Below are 23,856 nucleotides of genomic sequence, written 5' to 3'. Positions count from 1 at the left end.
TTCCTGTGCCTTTAATATGGTTTCTTTAAAATACAGCCAAGCTATTCAATTATCTGAATTACTTTTCTCCGGCAATTTGTGGAGCCCTGCAGGTGTTCTATTATCTTTAAACAGAGAATGGTTTCCTCCTCAGAGGCACTTATGGATCCTTTGACATGCTGAAAATATATTTTGCAAACGTACAATGACTGGTATTTAAATTCAGATGAGAATGGTATGCGGAAGATTTTTGGACTTTTATCAGAGTAGAAATTTTTGCTTGAGTTACAAACACAGATAGCCGTAAGTGACTGGTAATGTTAAATCAATAGCATAAAAACGTACATTAGCTGACAAAACTGTACACTGTCATTTCAGTCAGAAGCCACCAATTTCCAGCTCTAAAGGCAGCATTGCTGCCAGCAGCAGTGCAGAAGTATGAACAGCAGTACCACAACTCCTCCTTATGATAACCTTGCAAGCACTCCAACTCCTTTTTGGGTCAAGATCCTATAATTACAGCCATAAAATTTCAGATTTAGATAACTGAAGCCATGAAAATTTCAATGAACATGGGATTTTAAAAATCATAAATTGACTAAAACAGTCTGTCAATTTGGTTGGGTCCTACCTATAGTAATCTTGAATGTCTTAGATTACTATTATCTATTAGTGGGCATGTCATATTTCTGTAGATGCTCTGAAGGATATTCTCAAATTTCTAAGGGATTATATAGTGGCACAGTAACTTCCATAAACCTTCTATCCTCTGTGTTAGAGTCTTTTTGGAAATCTAAAACATTCCAATAAAGTAGTGACTGCCCTTTGATCAACAGTTATATAAATGTTACTATTTGATCTATACATTTCTCCTACTGGAACCTTGTTTGTTCTTGTCATGACTTTGACCTCTTTCTTTTTTTCTATTTAGAATATGTGTAAATACTTTACATGGCCTACACAGCTACTGAATACCCTCCTGGTTTTACACTGAGTTCTTCTTTGGGTAGCTTTGCCATATAGTCCTTTTGTTTTAATAACTAAGTTAGTGTATATGCAAGGTCCATTTTATACATGTACCTGTGCCAAATTATATTTGCACTTTAAATCACTCTTTACAGTAAATGTGTACAAACTGCCCACCATTTCAGTACTATTTTTGCTATCTTCCTCTTTAATCCAGTGGCCTACAGTACACAATATAAAACAAAAGCTGTCAAGGAAATCAGAAGAAAAAAGCATATACAGGTTGAACCTCTGTAATCCAGAACTCTCTCATATTGCAAATTCCATAATCCAGCATGCTTTTTTTAACTGGATGACCACTTATGATGGGTGTGGCCTCAGTCCTGGCTCTCAAGAGTTCTGTACTGTTATTTAGCTGAAATTTACCTCAAATGTCTTTTCAAAGCCCAGTAAACAGAGGAAGTATTTGTAATTGTACACGACAATATGACCTCCTGTGGCCCAACAAATTCTCTTATCTGACACCTGTCATGTCCCGGGGTGCGAGATTAGAGAGGTTCAGCCTCAAGTTAAGACATGCTTTTGTGTTTGCACACTGCACTGCACCTGTCTCTTGTGCCTGCTACTGCCTGCAGTTCCGGTTCTGTTAAGGCTCACACTCTTGGATAATCCTCTCCAGTGGCACATTAACCACTGGGACAGTGTATGCAGCACAAGTAGGAGCCCTGAGGAAAAAAAGGGCACCCCTGCCTCCTCACTAGCCCGCCTGCTGGGGAAGGGGGAAAGAAGCCCCAGTGCCCCAAATCTGCTTCGTGGTTAGAGCACAGATGGGCACAATAAGTATCCATACCCAAGCCCATCTCCCAGGCAGGAAGATTGGGGACGGGGACCCTCCCCCACTTGCCCTGGTGCAGAGCCCTACAGACCCCCAATATGCCTCCGACCCTCTCCGATCTGGTCGGTGCGCACTGTGGTTGCTGCTGCGCGTTCTGACTCTCGTCCCTCCGTGTGCTGGTGTGTGTTACCTGGAGCAACGAGGGCGTTAACTGTGCTCAGAATTAACTTACAGCGCCCGCGCCCGCGCCCGCAGAATGACCTGTAGATTTCTTCGCAGGAAGACGCTTTTCGATGCAGTGGAAGAAGCTACCGCTTGCCGAGAGCTGCCCGCGTCCCGCGAAGCCCCCGGATTTAAAGCGGCTACTGCAGACCGCGCCGTACGCACAGGGCTATAGGCGAGTGGGCGGTGCGCAGGCGCAGTGCGCGCAGTGCACGCTGGATGACGTGGGCACAGGCTGCGGGAGTCACTGCCGCCCCGCAGCCAGCGCTCGGGGCCGGCGCCGAGGGGTGATGGTGCTGCGCGCTGTGGCCGCCCCGCCTGGGGCTCCCGCGCGTCCACTAGGTGAGTTGGGCTCTCCTGGAGACGGCCGCGTTCTGGGGAGGCGAGCTGCGGATAGGTATTCCGCTGGTGTTGTCTGCGCTCTCCTTCCTCCCTCTTCGGCCGGGCGAGTGCGATGACTCAGCTCGCCCGCAGCGCAATGGCCGTGGGACGGCCAGGCCGAGGTAGTCGAGTGCCGCTTTACGAGCTGGGCTCGTGCTCGCTCCCTCCCTCCACTCTCTACTGTCTCCATGGTAACAGGAAGCCCGGCCCGGACTGAGGCCGCGCTGCGGCCGGGGCGTGGTTGGGGGGGAGGCCGGAGCTGGGCAGGCGGTAAAGGGCCCTGGAGGGGGGCTGGACTGGAACCAGCCTTGCGCTGGGTCGGTGGGCGGCGGGCGGCGGGCGGGGTGCTGGGCAGAGGCGGTTGGGGGCCCGAGAGAATGCGGGTCTGTGCCGCGGGAAGCCTGCGGTGCTTGCGGAGCTGGGCCCGGCGCTCCCCGGGGATGGCTCCAGTCCCTGGAGCGGCGCGTCCTGCCCATGCAGGTGTGAGGGCAGCGCTGTGCGCCGTGTTCCCTCCCTTCCAGGTCTCTCGTCTGTCGGTGGCTGAGGAGCCCGATGGCCGCACGTGGCAGAGATGCCATAGCCTGGTACCAAAAGAAGGTCAGTGGCCGGGCGGCCGAGCCGCGCCTCTGCCCCCTCCGCTGAACCCCGCCCGGGGCGAGCTCTGTCGACAGCGAGACCGTCCCGCGACCGTTGCCGCAGCTTGGGCTGATTGACCCTGGGCGGCGCTGTCTGCGAGATGGGCGCGCCTGCCGGCGGGGCGGTTGTGCCAGCTCACGGTAGGGAGGAGCACAAAGCACTGTCAGTGAGGTCGGTGCGATTGTTGCCGCTCCAGCTCACCCCATTCTCCGCTCTGTTGAAAAAATGCCTAGCCCAGAGCATGGTTTTTTAATCTTACCCTATGTCGGCACTGGGGACATGTGTTTTAAAGCTATATTAAAGGGACATTGAAATATTGTTGCTTTCTCAGGATATTTGTCATCTTGCTGTCGTTGACGGATACTGGCTTGATTTAAATCAGTCAACTAATCAGATTTAATTGTTTTGCAATTATTACTGAAGCCAGTTCCTACTTCCATGTGCCTTTGCTCAAGAAAAGTTTGATTCTGCTTTTTAAGTACCAGTAGTGTTAATTTGCAACTAATTATAGCTATTATATTAAACACGTAAAAATGTGTCTTGTTCTCCTGAATGCAAAGAAGAGCACCAACCAAATGTAGCATTTATTTAAATTGTTAGAGCTTATGTTTTACTCTTGTTTATCAACTTTAATTTTGAGTAGCTTCAAGCTCTGGTGGGTCAGACAACTGTCAAAACAAATGTTTCAATTTTAGTAAAATAAAAGTACATTAAACTTGCTGCATGTGACTTTTGAGATCAAAATATTTTGGATTTTTAACTAGCGTGTTAAAATATTTGAACTGAATGTTTCTAGTTACCAGGTGGTGGTTCAGGATTTAATATCTAGTATCTCTCATTTTGCTACAGTTTATTTATAATTTGGAAGAGAATATAAGCTTTCCTGTTTTTCAAACCCCCAGTTGGTTTCTTAACTTTGAATGTTTGAAGTCATTAAACTCAATTGAATGTTTCTTGAAGTCTGCCCAAAGAGGCTAGTGCTGCCAAACTGGTTTAGCATCTTTAAGTTAGCAAGTGGCTTTCAGTTATCTGCCTTTTAAAAAAATTGGTGGGACAGGTGCATGAATTAATATGTAAACTAAATCACTTTAATAAGAGGATGGTAAGTTTAGGTCTTAAGCTTCCTAATTTAAGATTTAACTTAAAATTTAAAGCAAAATTAAATCACTTGCTAAAACAAAGTTTACTCACTGCTTTCTTGTAAGTTGAAGGATTTTGTCCTTTAAGGAGAACTTATTTTTTCAGATTGGAGCCTATGACCAACAGATATGGGAAAAGTCTATAGAACAGACTGAGATGAAGGTACCATTTTTTCATTTAAATTCTTTCAAATTGCTATTTGTCTCATGTCATTTATTAGCTACCTATGATGTGGCTGCACCAATTCTGCCCAATTTTGATCCCGGAATCCCATGCCATGAAAAACATTCCATGCTGTAGATAGTGTACAGTACAGTTTATTGGAAGAAAAATCCATTTGCACTTATTTTACACACTGCCAAAAGTGGTAGATATTTTACAGAAAACATAGAAAAACCTAGTTTCTGCGACGAAGAATTGTCTCATCAGATAGCTTAGGTATTACCAAACAACTAGTTGTAACTATTGGTGGTGGTTATGGAGGGTATTACCACAACTCTAATTTAACCATAACGTTCTTGATTTAAACTCAAAAGCTTAATAGTATTTATTCTGTTTCTCTATGCCTAAAATAAGCAATTTGCTACAGGCAAACAGTACCAAGTTTTTACGAGCATTGGATCAAGCTAGTTACAAATTGGTTAAACCCTTGGATCTGCATTAGTCAGCTCCCACTTGGCAAAGCATGTATTAGCAATGAAAAGTGTGGTTTTTTTCCTCTTCCCTTCTACCCGCCGCCAAAAAAAAACTCTTTCAGAAACAAGTGAAGTCACTGCCACTTACTACCAATCTATCCTTATACAATAACTCATTTGTGAGTTTAGATCTTCCCCTTTGCCCAAGCCCTTCAATTGGTAGGAGTTGCCAGTTTTGTTTTTTCCTTACCCGTAGTCCTTTTACAGCTCAGTTCAGGTATCTAGTGGATATCCTGAAGTGACACTCCCTTGAAGCTTTTGCCAGCTCTTGCTGCTCCCTGTCTGAGTGTGACAGCTCTTATCCATGCTTCCTGTATTGGATTTATCTTGTGCCTTTCCAGGGCTCATGTGCCCTCTCAGTATTATCTGGGAGTCAGCTGACCAATCATGGGCACACTAATCTTTCCTCTTAACCTTGAGGAAACTACAGGGGCTCTAATTGTAGTTGCTATAGTATGCTGATTTTTTTTTAAATAGAGAGGCAAAATAAGCAAATATTTAATAGAGGCTCTGACTATAACTTGTCTCCAGAGGTGCACTAGAAGTACTGAATGAAGTTCCTGAGGTTAGAGCTGGAGTTATGGTTTCTGAAGAAGTTGGAGTTGAGGGAGAAAACACTTATTTCCTTGACAGAAACTAATCCGTGTTTTTTAAATTTTATAGGGCTTCAAAAACAAACCCAAAAAAAAGGGCCACATACAGCCTGACCTGATAGATGTTGACTTAATTAGAGGTAGGTATCCTTTCAACAACACAGGTTACATAAAATGCCCCAGGTTAAATGAATCCTACACTACTTGCTTTATGCAGTAGTACAGAAGTGGAACTTTTTTTGGTTGAGAAGGCCAAAAAAAACCTTCAGATATGACACCCACCCCCAAGTGAGAAACAGGAAAAATGCACTCCCCTCAGCTCCAGCCCTGGGACAGGGTGGCAGGCACCAAAGGGCTTAGGTGTTATCCCAAGGGCCAGATCAACTCTTCTGGGGGCCCAGGGAGCCCCACAAAGCTTCAGGGTGGGGCAAAAATGTAGGGTTTAGTGTGTGAGAGGCTGTTGGGGAACAGGCTGGGATTGGGGATGTAGGGTCTGGGTGGGTGGTAGGACACAGGAGGGGTTTGTGGGTGGGGATGTCCAGGAATGAGGGAGGGTGCAGGGTCTAGATGTGGGGGTGGCAGGAGCCATATGTAGGAAAGGATATGGGAACAGGGCATCTACCTTGTGCAGTTCTTGGGTGGGGCACTGGTGGCAGTGCCTGAAGGGAGCACTTCACTTCTGGATGCAAAGCTGTTTTCTCCCCTTGCCATGCAGAGTTCATGCCAAGTCTGGCCAGCAGCTTACCTTGGTCTAGCCCCAAGGTCTTGGGGCTTTCCCCGACCAATAACCCAAAGGGGGAGCTGGTGCTCTGGCCATGACATCTCCCTGCATGCTGGCTCACTCTGTTGGAGGAGGGATGGCATCTTATCAGCTAGAAATCAAAGCAAGCTGCTAGCTGGATCGGACCTGAGAGCTATAGGTTCCCCACCCCTGCAGTGGTGGGGAGGAGGAATATTTTTACTTGTCTGACAATTTAATACCACAGTTTGGTTTCTGAAAGGACAAGTGTTTAGATACTGGGTCAGCAGAACTGGAAGTTAGAAGGCCCAGAGCTCGTTGCCTGGCAGAGGGACTAATGGCCCGCTATGACCAGTGTGTGTGATCAGCTAAGGATCTGAGATGGCAGAGAATGCTTTGGAGGGGAGGAGTGAAAGGCAGTTATTGCATGTTTGTTTTGGATGACAAGTTATTGCTGACAAAGCCAAACAGATGGAGCGCTGGGTTGAGCACTACTCCGAGCTGTACTCACACGAGAACGTTGTGGTTGACGCAGCAGCCCTCGATGCCATCGAGCTCCTACCAGTAATGGATGAACTGGATCAAGAACTGACTGTGGATGAACTGAAGAGAGCCATCGACAGCATTACCGCAGGAAAGGCCCCTGGTCAGGGTGGTATACCACCAGAGGTAATCACATGTTCCGCGGACACACTCCTGGAACCCCTTCATGAGCTACTGTGCCTGTGCTGGAAAGAGGGTGAGGTTCCACAGGATATGCGCGACGCTAACATTGTAACGTTGTATAAGAACAAAGGAGACAGAAGCGACTGCAACAACTACTGTGGAATCTCCCTCTTAAGCGTCACTGGTAAACTGTTCACTCGCCTCATCCTTGGCAGACTCCAGAAGATTGCTGAGAGGGTGTACCCCGAATCGCAGTGCGAATTCCGCGCAGAGAGGTCTACCGTTGACATGGTCTTCTCTCTAAGGCAGCTGCAGGAGAAGTGCAGGGAGCAGAGAAGGCCACTTTACATAGCCTTCATGGACCTGACCAAGGCCTTTGACTTGGTCAGGAGGGATGGTCTGTTCAAACTGCTCCACAAGACAGGCTGTCCTCCACGGTTACTCAAGATGATCCAGTCGTTCGACAAAGACGAGAGGAACCATCCAATATGACGGCGCATTATCGGATGCTTTCAGAATCAGGAGCGGCGTCAAACAAGGATGCGTGCTTGCTCTGACATTTTTCGGGATCTTCGTCGCCCTCCTCCTGAAGCATGCCTTTGGATCGTCAACAGAGGGCATTTTGCTGCACACAGGATCTGATGGGAAACTGTTTAACCTTGCAAGGCTGAAAGCTAAGTCTAAGGTGCGAGAAGTCCTCATCAGAGACATGCTGTTCGCAGACGATGCTGCTGTAGTGTCTCACACAGAAGACCAGCTTCAAAAACTGCTGGATGGGTTCTCCAAAGCGTGCAAGGACTTTGGGCTTACCATCAGCCTAAAGAAGACAAACGTACTCGGTCAGGATGTTGCTGAATCCCCATCAATCAGCATTGACAACTATACGTTAGAGGTCGTCCACGAGTTCGTGTACCTCGGGTCCACCATCACTGACACCCTGTCATTGGACACTGAGCTAAATAGGAGGATCGGAAAAGCGGCCACAACTCTGTCCAGACTCAGCAAGAGAGTGTGGAACAACAACAAGCTGTACACTCTCACCAAAATGCAAGTCTACAGAGCCTGCATCCTCAGCACCCTCCTTTATGGCAGCGAGACTTGGACCCTGTATGCCCGCCAGGAAAAGAGGCTGAACGTCTTCCACTTGCGCTGCCTCAGGCGCATCCCTGGAATATCATGGAAGGACAGAGTGACCAACACCGCCGTCCTCGAGCAAGCTGGAATCCCAACTGTGCACACCATCCTCGGGCAGCAGCGGCTCCGCTGGCTTGGCCACGTCCACAGGATGAACGATGGAAGGATTCCAAAAGACATCCTGTATGGCGAGTTAGCCTCTGGCAAAAGACCTCCCGGACGCCCCCAGTTGCGCTACAAAGATGTCTGCAAGAGAGACCTCAGAGAGGTAGACATCGAGCTGGACAACTGGGAAGAACTAGCAGACGACCGCAGCAGGTGGAGGCAGGGGTTACACAAGGGCCTTCAGAAGGGCGAGATGAAGATCAGACAGCTGGCAGAGGAGAAGCGAGTGCACAGAAAGCACAATAAGGACTTGCCAGACACCCACTACATCTGCAAGAGATGCAGCAGGGACTGTCACTCTCGTGTGGGTCTTCATAGTCACAGTAGACGCTGTAAATGAAGTCCTCAATTGAAACGTCAAAGGGCACGATCCATAGTCTATGCAGACTGAAGGATGCCTACTTTGGATGACAGCTGACTTGAGAGAGTTGGAAATGGGTCAGTGGGCTAAGAGAAGGAGTTTTATGCTTCTACAGTGGCTGAAATTTGGGTTCTTAAGTCAAACTTATACTGTATTATGAGTTTTGCCTAGGCTAGGAAACAAACTTAGAAGTAAGGTTAAGATTGTCAGCTCTTTAGTGGAGGTCACGGGCAATAACAAAGCTAGTTCCTGATTACTTAAACAGACTAAATGGAGACACAGCAGAGGGTCCAGCTTCCCCTGTCATTGGGGCTCTAAGGCTTCCCCTCTGCACGAATGCTGAGTGCAGGATTCCCCTTATTGCTGGCAGCAGCTTGGAGCTGTGGGTACCCCTCAGCACCCACTTGTAGCAGCTTGGTGATGCAGTGGAGTCCCTGACAGCTCCAGCCCTGCTGCTTCAGTGCTGAAATGAAAATGTCAGGTCTCTGGAAAGCATGGATTCTAGGACTTCTCTAATCTTAGTGACAGTCTTAATCTTGATTAGGTAAAATTTGCATTTGAAATGCTTACATATGTGTATTTTCAAGGGTCCACGTTTGCCAAAGCCAAGCCTGAAATCCCATGGACGTCACTAACTAGGAAAGGGATTGTGCGGGTTGTGTTTTTCCCATTGTTCAGCCATTGGTGGATACAGGTTACATCCCAGCGTATTTTTATGTGGCTTCTGGTGCTTTACCTCATGCAAGGTGAGCATTGGAGGGTGGTGGTCCATGATCTCTTGTTTGAAACATTTTTCAAGTACCATGCTTGAGTGACACTATCATCAGTGCTTAAATAACTGTGCTACATTTAATTCAGCAAAATGAATAAAGGGTGGTTGAAGCAGTGGATCAAGACACAATTCAAAGAGATCTGGGTTAAATTCCTGTGTAACCTTGGACAAGTCTTTTAGTCCAGTGGCACTCAACTTTTCCAGACCAGTATATTCCTTTCAGAATATGTGTGCGCCCTATATTTCACTGCACACTACTTGCTTAAAAATGACTTGCATAACTGTCATAGCACACTTACTGAAAAAGGCTTACTTTCTCATTTCTCCATTAAATCAATTGTAATAGAAAGATGCTTCCTTTTTCATACATGGTATGTTTAAACAGTATAAACAAATGATCTGTATTAAACTTTAGCTTATACTGACTTCGCTAGTACTGTTTACATAGCCTGTTGTAAAAGTAGGCAAGGCAGATGAATTGATGGCACATACTGGAGTCTTCCGGGGTACAAGGGATACACATCACTGGTTTAGTCAGTACATTCTTGAGTTCACATGTGCTAATGAATTAGTCCCATTTTACAAGTGGAGAAGCTTAGGAAGGCAGCACCATATAAAAATTGCTAAAAAGGGATTTCCAGTATATTTGGCTGAAGCTGCTGTGGGCGTAGTTCAGGCAACTTCATCTCCTTATAAGATATGCTCCAGCTCATCTAGAAGGTGAGAGTTTGCAGGAATTGGATGAAATTATCTGGCCCATTTTACCCAGGTGGTCAGTTTAGATGGTCAAAATGCCTTTTTGGCCTTAATCTGAGAATTCAAGTGGTGGTGGGGGCAGGGTGTGTGTGGTGTTTGTCTTGGTCTCCATGAATTTTTTTTTCATGTAGCTTCAGGGATATTTTCTGGTTCTTCATGCTGGGATTGGATTCCCTTCACCTTTTTAAGTGACTTTTCCAGGCACAGTGTGGGTGAAACTTGCTTTGCCACTTTCCATGCTGGAGCTGTTCTGTGAATAAGTTGCTTATCCTACGCTGCTTTAGCAGAAATCGTGAAGATGCTGTGTATCCTGACACGCCACCTTTCTTTGTACCAGTCCAGTTTTTGAAATAGACATTTCTTGAAGTGGTCAGAAATTGCATCCTCAGAGGAGTGCATGGCTTTCACAGAGCACATTGTGGCACAGCAAAGTAATGGCACACATTTAACACAGACCCACAAAAGGGATAATGTAATCACAAATAACACTGCAGAGAGAACGAATGAGTAGTAGTAGTAGTAGTGCCATAGTTATGTAGGATGAGGGCAGAGTTCCCCTTTGCAAAAACACTTAAGGTGAGCAATATAAACCACGGGGACAAACTAAAACAGACTTATTTCACCCTTTCATGAGGGCATTAAAAGTATAGCTTTTGCATTTCATACTCTCCCCTTTTCAGTGATAGCAGTTGCGTTATATTTCATGTTGCCTGTTGTGAGCGTGAGTGAAATCATTGGACCAATGTGCCTTATGCTATTGATGGGAACTGTTCACTGTCAGATCGTGTCTACCAGGACCAGCAAATCCCAAGGAACCAATGGAGGCAGCAGCAGGAGGAGGAGGTGAGATCAGAGTACTAATTGTGAGTCTTGGTAGGAATCAGAATAATATGTCAGTGTTAAGTCATTGGACAAAAGTACCGTCTTGCTGGCTTTAAATAAATAGTGAGATTAAAATGCAGGGGCATGTGTATTGCATGGTTGATCATGGATAACACCTCCTTTCCTCAACACCATCAACTCAAAGTCTGGCCACAATATTCTCTTTATTCTGTATATTGCAGTTGGACTGTTCTAGTCAAATCTCCGTAGTTCAGCTTTTCTGTAGTCAAGAGCAAAACTACATAGCACACCCTAGGGAGCTTGACCATTAATTGAGACCTTCCTTCAAAAGGGGCAAAAGGTGACAGAACTCTGCGACATGAGTGTTTGCTCATGTTTTGCTGCCTGGGAGACATTGCAGCTTTTATTAAATTTAAAACTGCCTCCTGTCAGTCTTGGTGGCAGACCCTCCCTCTCTCAGCAAAGGTAGCTGCCATGCTGACTACATTTACACACACAGTTTTCAGATGGTCATTCCACTGCATATTCTCCCCTAGGGTCATATACATAATTCTTGTTGATGCTAGTAATTATGTGCATATTGAAGGGGACTGATTCAGTATCTGCATGCCTAATTTGTCAGAGCAGCAAGTGCATTTTAATTTTTTTAGGGTTTTAAAGATGCTTTCTTGCAACTTAATTCTCACCACTCAATTTTTAAATAGAAAATTACGCAAACCTTTGGGAAGTGATGGGGGCAGAGATTCTGGGAGTTGGTCTTCCTCAGACAAAGCCAATAAAGAAGAAACTACATCCTTCATCAACAGCTTGGCTGACCTCTTCTTCCGTAGAAGGTACATATGGTGCATTAGGGGGGTGAGAGTGTTTGTTTGTAATGGTAGTATAAAGTTCTGAAAGCTCAGTACCAGTCACACATCCACAAGCTGCACATCTTACAGCTGTCAAACAAAATTCAAGTAGCAATGTCATTGGAGGAAGTCTGTCCTAGCTGAGTCCATACATTTGTCCTCATTCTGGATATAGCAAAAGTTTTGGTAGTCTAGTTGAGGCGCACAGTTGCAGAGGGCGTTAACAGACTAGAAAGCCCTTGGTGGCTCTCTCAAGCACATGTACTCAACACCCATGTAGGTCCCAAGTTACATAGCTCAGTTTAAAGTTAACTTACCCTTTGTTCAACCTGGGAACAGGAGGAAGCACTACTTGTTAGTCCCTTCTGTCTCTTCCCCACAATTTTTTTAGCCATGTGCTTAAACTTGCCTGATTGTTGAAGCCTCCTTCTGAGGCAGGATGAAACCAGGACAAATGCAAAGTACTCTTATTCAGAAGGAAGAAATAATTGCATACATACAAAACAGGTAATGAGAGCTGGCATTTGATAGGAGTATGTTTGTAGCACTTCATCGTCCTGCTTGAAATAGAAATAATTCTGTAGCCTCTCAGCTATTGTTTAATGCTACATCAGACAGACAAAGGACAATAAGTTGACTCTTGTCAAGAGCTTTGCTGTGAAGTCAGAGCCCTTCTGTTGCATTTTGATTCCCCAGGTTAAGGAAGGTGAAATTGGTGGCAGATAAAGGGACTGAAACCGAAGGTGGTGTGAGCTCTGTGTATAGCAGCATTAAGCACAGACTTCCCAGATCTGAATACAGGCTGCTGCACTTCAAAGAGAGACTCTCAGATGGGGAGAAAAGTCATCAGGTGAGACTGAGTCATTACACTTCTATATTGATTCTTCAGTGTTACAACTGAGTTGGTGCTGGCACCTTAACACATGTGCATATATAAACCACTTTAATTTGCAATAGAGCACAAGTATGCTAAACATAGAAGCCTGTGGGAAGAATTAGTGAGGCCTCTTTATACTGAATGATTGTTTCTCTGAATGGCATTCAATACAAAGATTGAATATAGACATTCTACCATGTAAAACATCTCTCCTGCAAACAATTCAGTGCATTTTCCTTCTCTTGGAAGATTATTCACTAATCACCTGATGGAATTTTTAGATGAACTTTAGTTTTGTTTAATCTTTACAAAGCATTAAAATGAAGGCTTTGGAATTGGTGTAAGTCAGTTTCACAAGAACACGTGGAACTGATTTGCTTCAAAAGCCTATAACACATGAAGCATTTAGGCATTGAGAGAGGGAATAGATCTAGTGGATGGAGACAACTTATGTCCATGCAATCATGTCCTGTGTCCAGGGCTGCACAAAGCCTTGTGGATGTCACTAGTCTTTCAGACATGAGGTTGTGGAAATAGTTCAGTTCCTGATCCCTATCTCCTTTAGCTGCTGAAGTGTTGGGATATTTCTTCCCCTCTCTTTCCACTGCTGCAGTGAGACTGGTCTGGCCCATAAGTTGCAGAAGTTGTGAGTCTTTGACTCACTGTTCTCCTTGTGCTTGTAGATGTAGTTTCCTTCTTACTGACTACTTTATTAGGCTTGAATTCACACTTAACCACAGTATGGCAGTGATTAATGTTGATCAGGTACTCCTTGATGCAGAGCTGCTTAGTTTTATTAGCCCTGTTTTCTAGTTTGTTTAGATGGTTGCTTTTCTTCCAGGATGGCTGCACACGGATGGAGGGCCTTTCTGATGACCTGTCAAGTGAGGAGGATGCTGAGGCCATGGCACAGAGGATTTTATTGCGTAGAAGTGTAGAAGGGGCCTCCAGTGACAATAGCTATGAAGATGGGCATAAGAGACCTCTTAATACTTCAAACCAGTCAGTTTCACAGGTAGTTCTTTTGGGTTACCTTAAGATTCCACAAAGTTTACTGTTACAGGTACTCTATTTACTATTCTTATTTATGGCAGGTCACTCAAGCCATTAAAGCTACCAGAGAGTCTGATAGTGTGGCTGAATCGGAACTAGACTCAACAGCCTTTAGTCAGGTAAATGTGTCAAAATACCAGAGACCTTTTGAATCATTTAAGATAGAGTGGTTCATTTGTTTTGTTATAGGCTTTTTATACAGTGCTCATCACAATAATCAGTGCCTTGCAGTAGTGCATTGAACATGTGGTTATGCATCACTTCTGTCTCTTTCATCCTTGCTTCATGGGGATAAGCATATGCAGTGTCTTGCTTTGGCAGGATTTGTTTAAATAGCTCCATTGCTGTCTATTTGGAGCAGAAGCTTGTTGAATTTTGTGATGGTCCGTAGCTCCCTGAGGGGTGAACTTTGGTCTCAGACCAGTTTCTGAGAAGGCTGTGTTCCACAGGTGTATGTAACACTCAAAGGAGCAAAGTTGATCAGTCTTTATTCCAGAGCTTTAAGCAGCCTGCTAGCAGTTCTGAGCTGTTAAACTTCATGTTGTATCTACAGGGAAATGATCAGTGGGAAACCAGGACTTCTTATACAGACCTGTGTTAGTCACAGCTGCAAAAAAACCCCCCAAAATTCCATGAGCAGTCGATTAGGACATAATTCTGTGCGCTTGTGGATCATAGCTTTGCTTCCAACGCTAAGTGCTTTAATTATTAGATTCCATTGTCTGCCTGCAAGTCCAAAAGGCATAGTGGTTGCTGCAGTATCCAGGGAGAAAGGGTAAATGTGTCTGACAGTGGGCCAATAACACTTCAGAGTTACCATCCAGCAGGAGACTTCATGGCCCTTGCCTGTGTGTTTGGGATTATAGTCTTTCCATGTAGCAAAGCAGGAAAAAAATTTAAATGAATATTCTACTGCTAAAAACTGAGGGTTTTTAGAGCTTTGCAACTGACCATTTAAAAAAACTCCATAATTTCTCTCTCCAGTGTTTTGAACATAACTATAAAATTCAGTTGGCATCAGCAGCAGAGGCATCTGCTCATTAGAAACTTCATGTTGGAAGGATAGTGTACTGGACTAAACAGGCATTCAAAAAATAAGTTTCTAAAAAATCTGGAAATGTCCATTCTAGGTGAATAAATTGTTAGTAAACTCTGTCCCGCAATGAAGACTGATTGATTGTTAACGTTGATGCTGTCTTTTGTGCCTTCAGAGTTTTCATGAAATTGAAGGTGGGGAACATTAATGGCTTGTTGCTGTGAGTTAAAGTTGCAAAAGTATCTTTGTAGATAGTCATTTTCTGTTCTAAGTTTATCATAGGGGGGTGGCTTTTCCATGAGATTGTGACATGAAGACTGAAAACTGATTTTTGTGATTGAAGGCTCAGTATGAAGTTAATCTTGTAAAAAATTTTTCTAAAAGGAATCAAGGTCTTGTTTTAGCGGTGGATCCCGGAGCTGCAGTGTGTCTCGGAGAGACTCTGAAAGCACCCGCCCTGACTCTGAGACAGAGGACATGCTCTGGGACGATCTTCTGCATGGGCCAGAGTGCAGGTCTTCCTACACCAGTGACAGCGAGGAAGGGAATGTAAAAGGAAGTAAACGGGACTTGAAAGAGGATGTTTTCCAACAGGTCTGTTCAATTGCTTGCAGTAAAAGAACCTATGAAATTTCTCAATATAACTTGCACCCTTCTAAGATAAGAAATTCTGTAACTTGTGCAAACACATTGCCAGATCATTACTTCACGTGATCAAAAGGGATAAAGTCATCAGCTAGTGTCTTTCCTGAGGATGGATGCAGTTGAGCAGACGTCAATACCTAGACTCTGGTTGGGTTTCTTTAATGTTTTTAACCACTTCCCCACCCTATTTTTTTTTTTTTTTTTTAAGGTGCAGGAATGATCTGATGCACAGACAAATTCTGGGATTCTAGTTAGAAAAACATGCTGAGGTAAATAGTTTACAAGTTCAAAACCCCAGCTGCAACAATTCTTCTTATAAAAGCATCAGCCTCTAAAATGTAATATTTATTTATACCCTTGTTCAAGGGAGTGCATATACACTAAATCACAGCTTGTGATGCTTTGAATCTAGCCTTTCAGTCTTCAATGTTCCTATCCTATCCCTTTGGGGGCTAGTGCTAATAGTGTGAAACTTGCAGGCAGATAAAGGCCATAATCAATAAAAGGGGATTTCAACTAACCGACAGCCAAAAATATGGGAATGTTACTGCAGAATGGGATGCAGAGCAGGTTTGACAAGTTAAATGACTGCTTCTTGGAGCAGTCTGTCTTGGAACCTGCAAGTGTAGAGTTGGTTCTTGATTCAGGCTTAAGGGCAGCACAAGATCTGATCCAAGAGGTGAATATAGCTGCGACACATGGTAATAGTGACTACAACAAACTTTAACAGCCAGCAGGGAACATCATGGTAGCATTTAAGAAGGTGAATTACACAGAATGGGAGGAAGTTAAACATAAGGTACAACGTCCAAAATCAAATTCCGTCAAGTTTCATAGAACCTTTTTTAAAGACCCCATAATACTCTAAATGCGTACACCAAACTAAACAGGACCGTGGCTAAACTAAAAGTAGTAATTAGAAGTAAAACTTAAGTCCTGAAGAAAATAAAAGGAGCATGAACTTTGGCAAGAGGATTTTAAAACAAAAAAAATCAGAAGCCTGTTAAACAACCAATGTGGTCACTGACTGAGAGGCTAATAAAAATGCAAGGATAAGGCTGTTTCAGGGAAAAACAGTTTCTCTGCATGGCAGGGAATAATGAAATTCTCAGACACAAGCCATTTTTTTTTTAGGCTACCAATCTGAGGAATAGGTCTGAGGTGTTTTTGGAAAAAATTGATTTAAGCAGCAAGTAACCAGAAACAGAGGTGAGATTGGATTTCTGAAGGAATGCAAATGTGAAATTTGAAAGTTCATGACTGGCTTCTAACTTACCATTTAAATCAGCTTCTGTACCAGGTGCATGGAAGGATAGCTTTAATGTCCATTTAAAAAAAAAAAAAGTGCGGTTGGGGTGATCCCTGCAGTTACAGGCCAGTAAGCCCAACTTTGTTACCTGGCAAATTGGTTGAAATGATCCTTAACAGAATGTTCATCTTTGAACTGGACCATTTTTGCTGGGAAAGAGTCAACATGGCTTTTGTTGGTGAAACAATTTACCCCGTCTGGTAGAAGTACTCTTTGGGGGCGGGGAGAGAGACATGGTCAGTGTGCTTGGCCTTTGACAACCCCTCACTAAAGGGTCTAAGCAGAGTATGCTGTCAAGGGATAAGAGGGAAGGTCCTCATGGATCACTAACTGATTTAAAAAAATAACAGGAGAAATAAATGGTCATCTTCCACAGTGAAGAGACATAGTTGTGCCCTCCAGAGCTCTGTGCATAGTTAGTCTTCAGTATGTTACATTTTTTCTTCTCCAGAACCATTTGTTTTGGCTTCAGAATACAAGCCCAGCATCTGCAAAAGTAAGTGCCCTGATTTGGGAAGGAAATGAGTGCAAGAAGGTGGATATGTCTGTACTGGAGATCAGTGGGATTATCATGAACAGAGTAAGGACTGATTCTTTTTTCTCCCCCACACCATATAATAAGGGTATGTCTGAACTAAACAGTTAAGTTGACATGTTTAGACTAATGGCTACAGCAGTAATTCACACCACAATATTTTGTCAGTGTTGTGTGTGCTTACCAAGTGCACTTGCACCCATCTAGTGGAGGAAGGGGGGCATGAAAAGCAGAGGCTCAGTTGTGCATGCCTCTTTAAAAATAAATCTCCTGCAGAATAAGGAGCTCTCAGCTGGGCAGCAAATGTCCAGCTGTCAATGCTGTCGGGGGGTCCTAGCTGGAACACCCTCCTCAATTTCAAAACAAACACTACAAGCAGTGAAATTGACACATTACTTCATGGCTCAGACTTTCAAGTTGCCCTGCAACAGGTGGTGCACATCATCTTGAGGTGAACTTACTCAGCAGGCATAGTGCACAAGTTAGAGGGGGAGGAAGAACGCTGTAGGGCATCTAGTGGAAGAACTGAGTTAATAAAAGCTGCCTTACAGTAAGAGCTGTGCAGGGTAAACATGCCTAAATTGTGATGTATCTACAAGCTTAAGTCAAAGTACCTTATTAAAGATGGCCCTAAAGACTCCTAATTAGTAGTTAAGAAATTTAAGAAAATACATTAATTGGAAGCAGATAGGACAGGACTCTGGAGAATAACAAACTGACTGTTTACATAGTGCCTTATATCAGTAGATGTCAACATGAAGCAAGTAACATTCCCTGTCCTGAGGAACAGGGTTGGAAGCTGAGTGCAGTTAAAAATTAGTGGCTCCTGGCTGTTGCTCTGCCCTACTTTGTTTTCCTGTAGCTTTTTTTCCTAGTATTTTCTAGTTTAATCTTGCTTTTTTCCCCATGTATTGTTATACTCAATGGAAGAATTCTACCAGAGTGAAGAGATGAAGTGTGTAATGGCAGAACTTGAGTTAGCTTAAAGTCACTCTGAAAAGAAACCATGTTTTCAATGTTGAAGCAGGAGGTTATGTATGTACACATTGGTTTCTTAAGAGTTTTGACTTGAAGGTTTTCTACATTGTACCTACAGTAATTTAAAAAAAATAGTATGTTAAAAACCAGTCTAATGCCAATGATACTTGCCTATTTTTCAGGTAAATGCCTATCAGCAGGGAGCAGGCTATCAGATGCTGGGCAATGGTGTCACCATTGGGTTAGCATTTCTTCCTTTCCTCTACCGGCTCTTCCATACAAAGAATCTTGAACAGCTACAATCCATTTCAGTGAATGAGCTTTTGAATATTTTTTGTGGAGCTCCTGCCATCACCCCTGTCATTGTCTTGGGGGTGATTAACTTCCTTGAGCGTCTGTGCCTGACTTGGATGTTCTTCTTTATGATGTGTGTTGCTGAGAGGACATACAAACAGGTTGGTCTAGAAGTCAGGAGTTACTTTTTTATGAACATACACATAGCTTCCTATCTCGAAGCTGTAAGACATGGGGAATGCTGCGGTATCTTGAGCTGCTGTGCTTCCCCCTAAGAAAGGCAATGACTAAGTCTTGGAAGCTTATCTCCTTTGTAGTATTCAAAGGAAATTAACCTTTAAGCACTTCTTGTTGTGCAAGTTTGAGGCTAGTTATAGCACCTGAGGAATTTATTAGCCCTATCAGTACTGGGAAGTCTAGTTACTTGTCTTGAAATGCAATAATGAATGTGATGTAAGATGGAAGATAATTGCCCTGCTCAACTTGATTGGCCAAAACAGGCTTCCTCTGTTGGGCTCCCACCATAAGAATTTGTATCTGCCATGTTAATCCATGTGGGAAGGTGGCCAGTTTTGCCAAATGTCCTACTGTTGACACTCTTGTACGAGATTCAACATGGAAGGCGTTATTGTTGATATAGATGTTAGGGGAATCACTTAAGTGAGCCAGATGCTAAAGCTGTCAGGGTTTCCTCTTGTGCAAGAGCATCTTTCCTACCAGTGGCAAGCACAACTTGTCGAACAGCTCTCCTATACAAGAAATACCTTTTATGGATGCTAAAAGAAATCAATGTGGATTCTTCACTGACATGCTTTTCCTTGCAGCGATTTTTGTTTGCCAAGCTTTTTAGTCACATAACATCTGCTCGTAAAGCAAGGAAGTATGAAATCCCCCACTTCAGGCTCAAGAAGGTAGAGAATATTAAGATTTGGTTATCACTGCGCTCCTATCTAAAGGTAAGTCCTGATCCAAAGAATGCAAGTGTGCAGTTAAATTTTAACAGACTAAAGTAAATAGTGTAAAAGTTGGTTCAAGGTAGATCCCAGCTGCTGGAGCTTAAGATATTGCAACTTCCTCCTGGGTAGCTAAAACCTATTGGTATACTTGGTCTTACTGAAATTAAGTTTTCAAAACTTGATTTAATCATTTGTTTTCACAGAGGAGAGGCCCCCAAAGATCTGTGGATGTAGTTGTGTCTTCAATCTTTTTATTGGCTCTATCAATTGCTTTCATATGCTGTGCACAGGTGAGATTAACATTTTCTGTGAATAATAAAAAGCCAATGGAAGAATTCTTCTATTGAGTATAACTGGTAAGGAGGTGGAGTTTAATCCTGAAGTAGATAAGGCTTTTTCCCTTTTTGTAAGCAAGCTTAGTTGTTAGCAAGTTTGCAGAATAGTTTTATTGTGCTGCAGATGAATAATGCATGCTTACTATGTAGTTGCCTATCACCACTGGTGGCTTTGTAGGGTTGGGATCAGATTTCATGGGTGCCGTGTTACTCAGGCAACCACTTCCTCTAACCTCAAAAAGCATTTACACTGTGCAGCACTTGTCAGTATCTAGCTGCCAGAAAGCAGGAATGAAGGGTATGAATTTTTTTAAACTTTCAGTGATGCCTGGTTAACTCAGCTGCTGTTTTGTAACTTCATGATTACTGTACACAATCACTAATAGAGTACAGCTGTCATGGTTCTAGTTCCTGTTTCCCATGGAGGATGACCTGTGTTCATCAGGTGGACAGGGGACAGACTGGTCTCCTCACTTTAAGGACTGTTCTAATTTTGTTCATGTGTGTTTGAGGTAGTGTATTGCTCTGACTGACCACTGTGATCACCTGGACTACAGCTGCTTCTATATATTGACATTTGTGGAAGGTGAATAGGAACACTGAGTTTCTCTATTTTGTTTAAAACAGGTTTTAAAAGGCCACAAAACATTTCTGAAAGCAGCTTACAATTGGGAGTTCCTCATCTGGGAAACAGCTCTGCTCCTCTTTCTACTGCGCTTGGCTTCACTGGGCTCTGAAACCCACAAAAAGTACAGTAATATTTCAGTGCTGCTCACTGAACAGGTATCACAGCTGCAGTTCACCTTCCCTTCCCTTGGGTCTACTGTCTTCTAGTATGAAAAGGGTCTTCTTTAAAAGTAGCTAATACAGCAGGCAAAGGGGAATGAGTCAGTAAAACTGGCTTTTTTTCCCGTTTTTGTTGTTGGCTGGGGGCGGGGTCAGAAGAACCCAATCCTCTGGGGGGAAAACGGGATGGTTCTGTTATCTGTTACTGCTGCATTTGAAGTCAAGATAAATGCTATTCCAGGGGTAGGATAATGACTTTAGCATAGGTCTCCACAGCTGACTCAGTTCCCTGTGTTGTAAACACCCTTGTGACTTGGGTGAAAGGCTTGGATATAAAATCTCTCAACTTCCTGTTTGTCATAGATCAATTTATACTTAAAAATGGAAAAGAAACCAAACAAGAAAGAACAGCTCTCTCTAGTGAACAATGTTTTAAAACTGTCTACAAAGCTACTGAAGGTGAGTGTGTTTAACTCTTTGCTATGCATTATAAGACAACAGGTCACTAACATGCTGAAACCAGTGTCTCTCATGCTGGTGCATATAATTGCTTGCTTGTACTCTCTGGGGTGGAAGCCACCCTTTACACAGTGCACAGCACAATTGTTGCCCTGAGGAACACACTTTGATGTGGTCAATAGAAAACTCTCAAATGCATGATTTCAAATTGCACTTAACTCCCTCTGGCCCATTGTGGCTTAAGTTCACCTCCCCATCTCCTCCATGGGTGTGGCCCCTAACCCCCCCAAACTTACCTTTCCAAAGGAGCTGTAGGTGCTCCTGCTGCTTCCCTGGCTGCATAACTTGCATTCTGCTTGGGAAAAAGCCCCTCCCCCCCAACTTATGCAAGGGTGTGTGGGAATGCAGCTCTCACATAACTTGAGGGACTACTGTAGTTGCTGTACCCTCAGGGAAGAAGCACCAGACACCAGATGTACCCAATGGGTTTTGCAATATCTGGTTGGCAGAAGTTTGTCTAGGGTATAGCAGAGGTAGCCTTTTTGTTTTGTTATGGTAGAGTAGGCTCCCAGTGTCACTGACAATGCAGTGTAGGTTTAACTTTTTTTGTTTTTTTCATTACAGGATTTAGACACACCATTTAGACTCTATGGCCTGACTATGAACCCTTTAATCTACAACATCACAAGAGTTGTGATCCTGTCTGCCATCTCAGGTGTTATAAGTGATCTTCTTGGCTTCAATATCAGAGTAAGTGCAGCTGCCATTTGAGGTGGTACGGAGCATGTCCTTAGACTGCCTACTACCCATTTAACTTTAGGAAGACCTGGCTCTTATTCTAGTTTTGCCACTAACTTGCTGTGTTTCAGTCATTTCACCTCATCTGTGCTTTGGTGTTAGTCAGGATGGCAGGAACAGTGAGTGAATCAAATCACATGAGCACACAGTTTTTTTGGGCTGTAGTAGACAGTCCTGTAAACTTCAAGCTTTTGGCTCCCTTGGAAGCAGAACTTTACTGACTGTTAATCTGCTTGCAGGCCTAGCCCATTGTCTGTGTAATAGGATACATTTAACTCTGCTTCTGAAAGAAAGCAGTTGCATATTCCATTTTTTTCCACTGGCTTTAATTCATAGTATTTCTTGATGTGTTTTATTTGAAATGTCAGCTCAGTACTAATTCCTCATATGTATTTCCAGTTATGGAAAATCAAACCCTGAAGTGGCCAGCTATCAAGGCTCAGCCCTCAGTGCTGGAAGGACTGTTGGACCATCACAGAAGCTCACTGGATAGAGCAAGATATTGGCTTGAGGTGGTCCTAAATCTGGCACATCTTATACATGTCTCAAAGGTGTTCTCACTTGGCCTAGCTTCAGAGCCTATAGAATAAATTAGTTTTAATATGCAAGGGTAACCGAGGACCTGCATCCTAAGTAAAATGTGATTTATCTGTCTGCAGTTGAAAGGGCATTTCTGTACTAACAGCCTGGAAGTCTGTACAGAATAGCTCAGCCATAGTCTTGTTAAAACATATTTATATGGACAAATCAGTTGCTGCAGCAAGTTGCTTGTTACAAGGTTCTCCATTTCCTGTTTAATATGCAACATTAACTTCTGCAGTAGGTTAGTACTGTTTCCTTATTACTACTCATGTTAAAATAGGGTGTTAAGGCCTTGACCTGAGCACTCCATAACTATCCAGACAAAAGCATTATAGCTCAACAGAACATTCCAGGTGCTGAACTTTAAAATTCTATATTGATACTAGCTTGATGATCTCTGTTCTTAATCAGCTGCATCCTCCTCCAGTGCCCTGTTAAGTGTGGATGCCTTCTAGCTTCAAGTAAAACAATGTTCAATGGGATATAGCTGCAAAGTTTGCTTTGGACTTTGCACCTTCATCCTGTGCTAGTGTGGCTTCTTATGAAGGTTAGTCCACCCAAGATAAATATCAACTCCAAGGGCACTTAGCAGTTAAGGCTCTCTTTCATCTCCATACAGGGGGAGAGGTAATGTCCTATAATCTTCAAAATGTTACTCTTGGATAAGACAATGCGGGGGGGCGGGCAAAAGATTCTTTAGCAGGGAATATGGAAACACTTCTATAACTGGCCAATCTGCAAAGCATCAGCATATGAACAGCTTTTTACCACGCAGGTGGCAAGTAGAAAACTTAAAGCAACAGTTGTGTAACACTGAAATCTTTTGGTACTGATTTGATTAGAGAGGTGGGTCAACGGAGCTGTTAAAGTATTCTGGTAAATATTAATGCTCTATCTATACTGCCTTACCTTTCTAAGAGAGGTAAGTATTCAGATGTGGAAGAACAGAAGATTCCCCTGTTCTAATATGCAGCCTTCTAAAAGTATAGCAACCTTTTATGTAACACTACTGATTACACCTTGGATAAAGGAATAAATGGTGCTCTGTGATAGAGACTGAAAACCAGCAAGAAGGAATCTAGTACTAATCTCAGATGGAATGGGAGGCTGACAGTCATCACAAGTGGCAAAGGAAAGAACTTGAAGGCCTCAAGGGGAAGTTCTGTACATGCAGCTTGCGGTTTTTTTCTTATGCTGGTGACTTTACTGGTTTCTCAAACTAAGAAATAGGTCAGAGGACTAATATTGGCAGAGAGAAGGATAATTTTAACTCCATTCCGTCTCAAACCATAAAGGGACAATGACCGGTCTTTTTTATAGCAAAGTGTTTATGCAAAGCTATTTTCTGTACAATAAAAAGTGACATATTAAAATACAAATAAACTCATGGCATAAAATGCCAAACTACTGACACTGTACTTTGCATAACTGTAGTTGAACTTTTTAATGACAAATGGAAAAGATTTATGGGTAACTTGGGCC

General features: G+C 43.4%; 1 protein-coding gene across 7 annotated transcripts; it reads left to right on the top strand.

Moving 5' to 3' along the window:
- Positions 1-2,236: 2,236 nt before the first annotated feature.
- PHTF1 (putative homeodomain transcription factor 1) lies at positions 2,237-23,792 on the top strand. 7 transcript variants are annotated; one of them, XM_074977895.1, is made up of 19 exons: positions 2,237-2,344; positions 2,905-2,980; positions 4,265-4,321; positions 5,518-5,587; positions 9,100-9,258; positions 10,721-10,883; positions 11,588-11,716; positions 12,428-12,581; positions 13,450-13,623; positions 13,703-13,780; positions 15,082-15,291; positions 17,103-17,147; positions 18,347-18,619; positions 19,283-19,414; positions 19,618-19,704; positions 20,377-20,532; positions 20,899-20,994; positions 21,619-21,744; positions 22,192-23,792. In XM_074977895.1, exons 2-19 carry the CDS (start codon positions 2,936-2,938, stop codon positions 22,210-22,212), a joined length of 2,175 nt encoding a protein of 724 aa, XP_074833996.1. In that variant the 5' UTR covers positions 2,237-2,344; positions 2,905-2,935; the 3' UTR covers positions 22,213-23,792. The 7 variants fall into 7 exon arrangements, with proteins under 7 accessions (XP_074833996.1, XP_074833995.1, XP_074834001.1 ...); XM_074977894.1 differs by having other exon boundaries at positions 17,103-17,231; XM_074977900.1 differs by lacking the exon at positions 9,100-9,258 and having other exon boundaries at positions 17,103-17,231.
- The last annotated feature ends 64 nt before the right edge of the window (positions 23,793-23,856 follow it).

The sequence above is a fragment of the Carettochelys insculpta genome, chromosome 26 (genome assembly GCF_033958435.1).
Source record: "Carettochelys insculpta isolate YL-2023 chromosome 26, ASM3395843v1, whole genome shotgun sequence".
In the NCBI taxonomy this organism is placed as follows: domain Eukaryota; kingdom Metazoa; phylum Chordata; order Testudines; family Carettochelyidae; genus Carettochelys; species Carettochelys insculpta.
The sequence above is the reverse complement of the archived record's forward strand: the minus strand, read 5'-3'. Positions and strand labels throughout refer to the sequence as shown.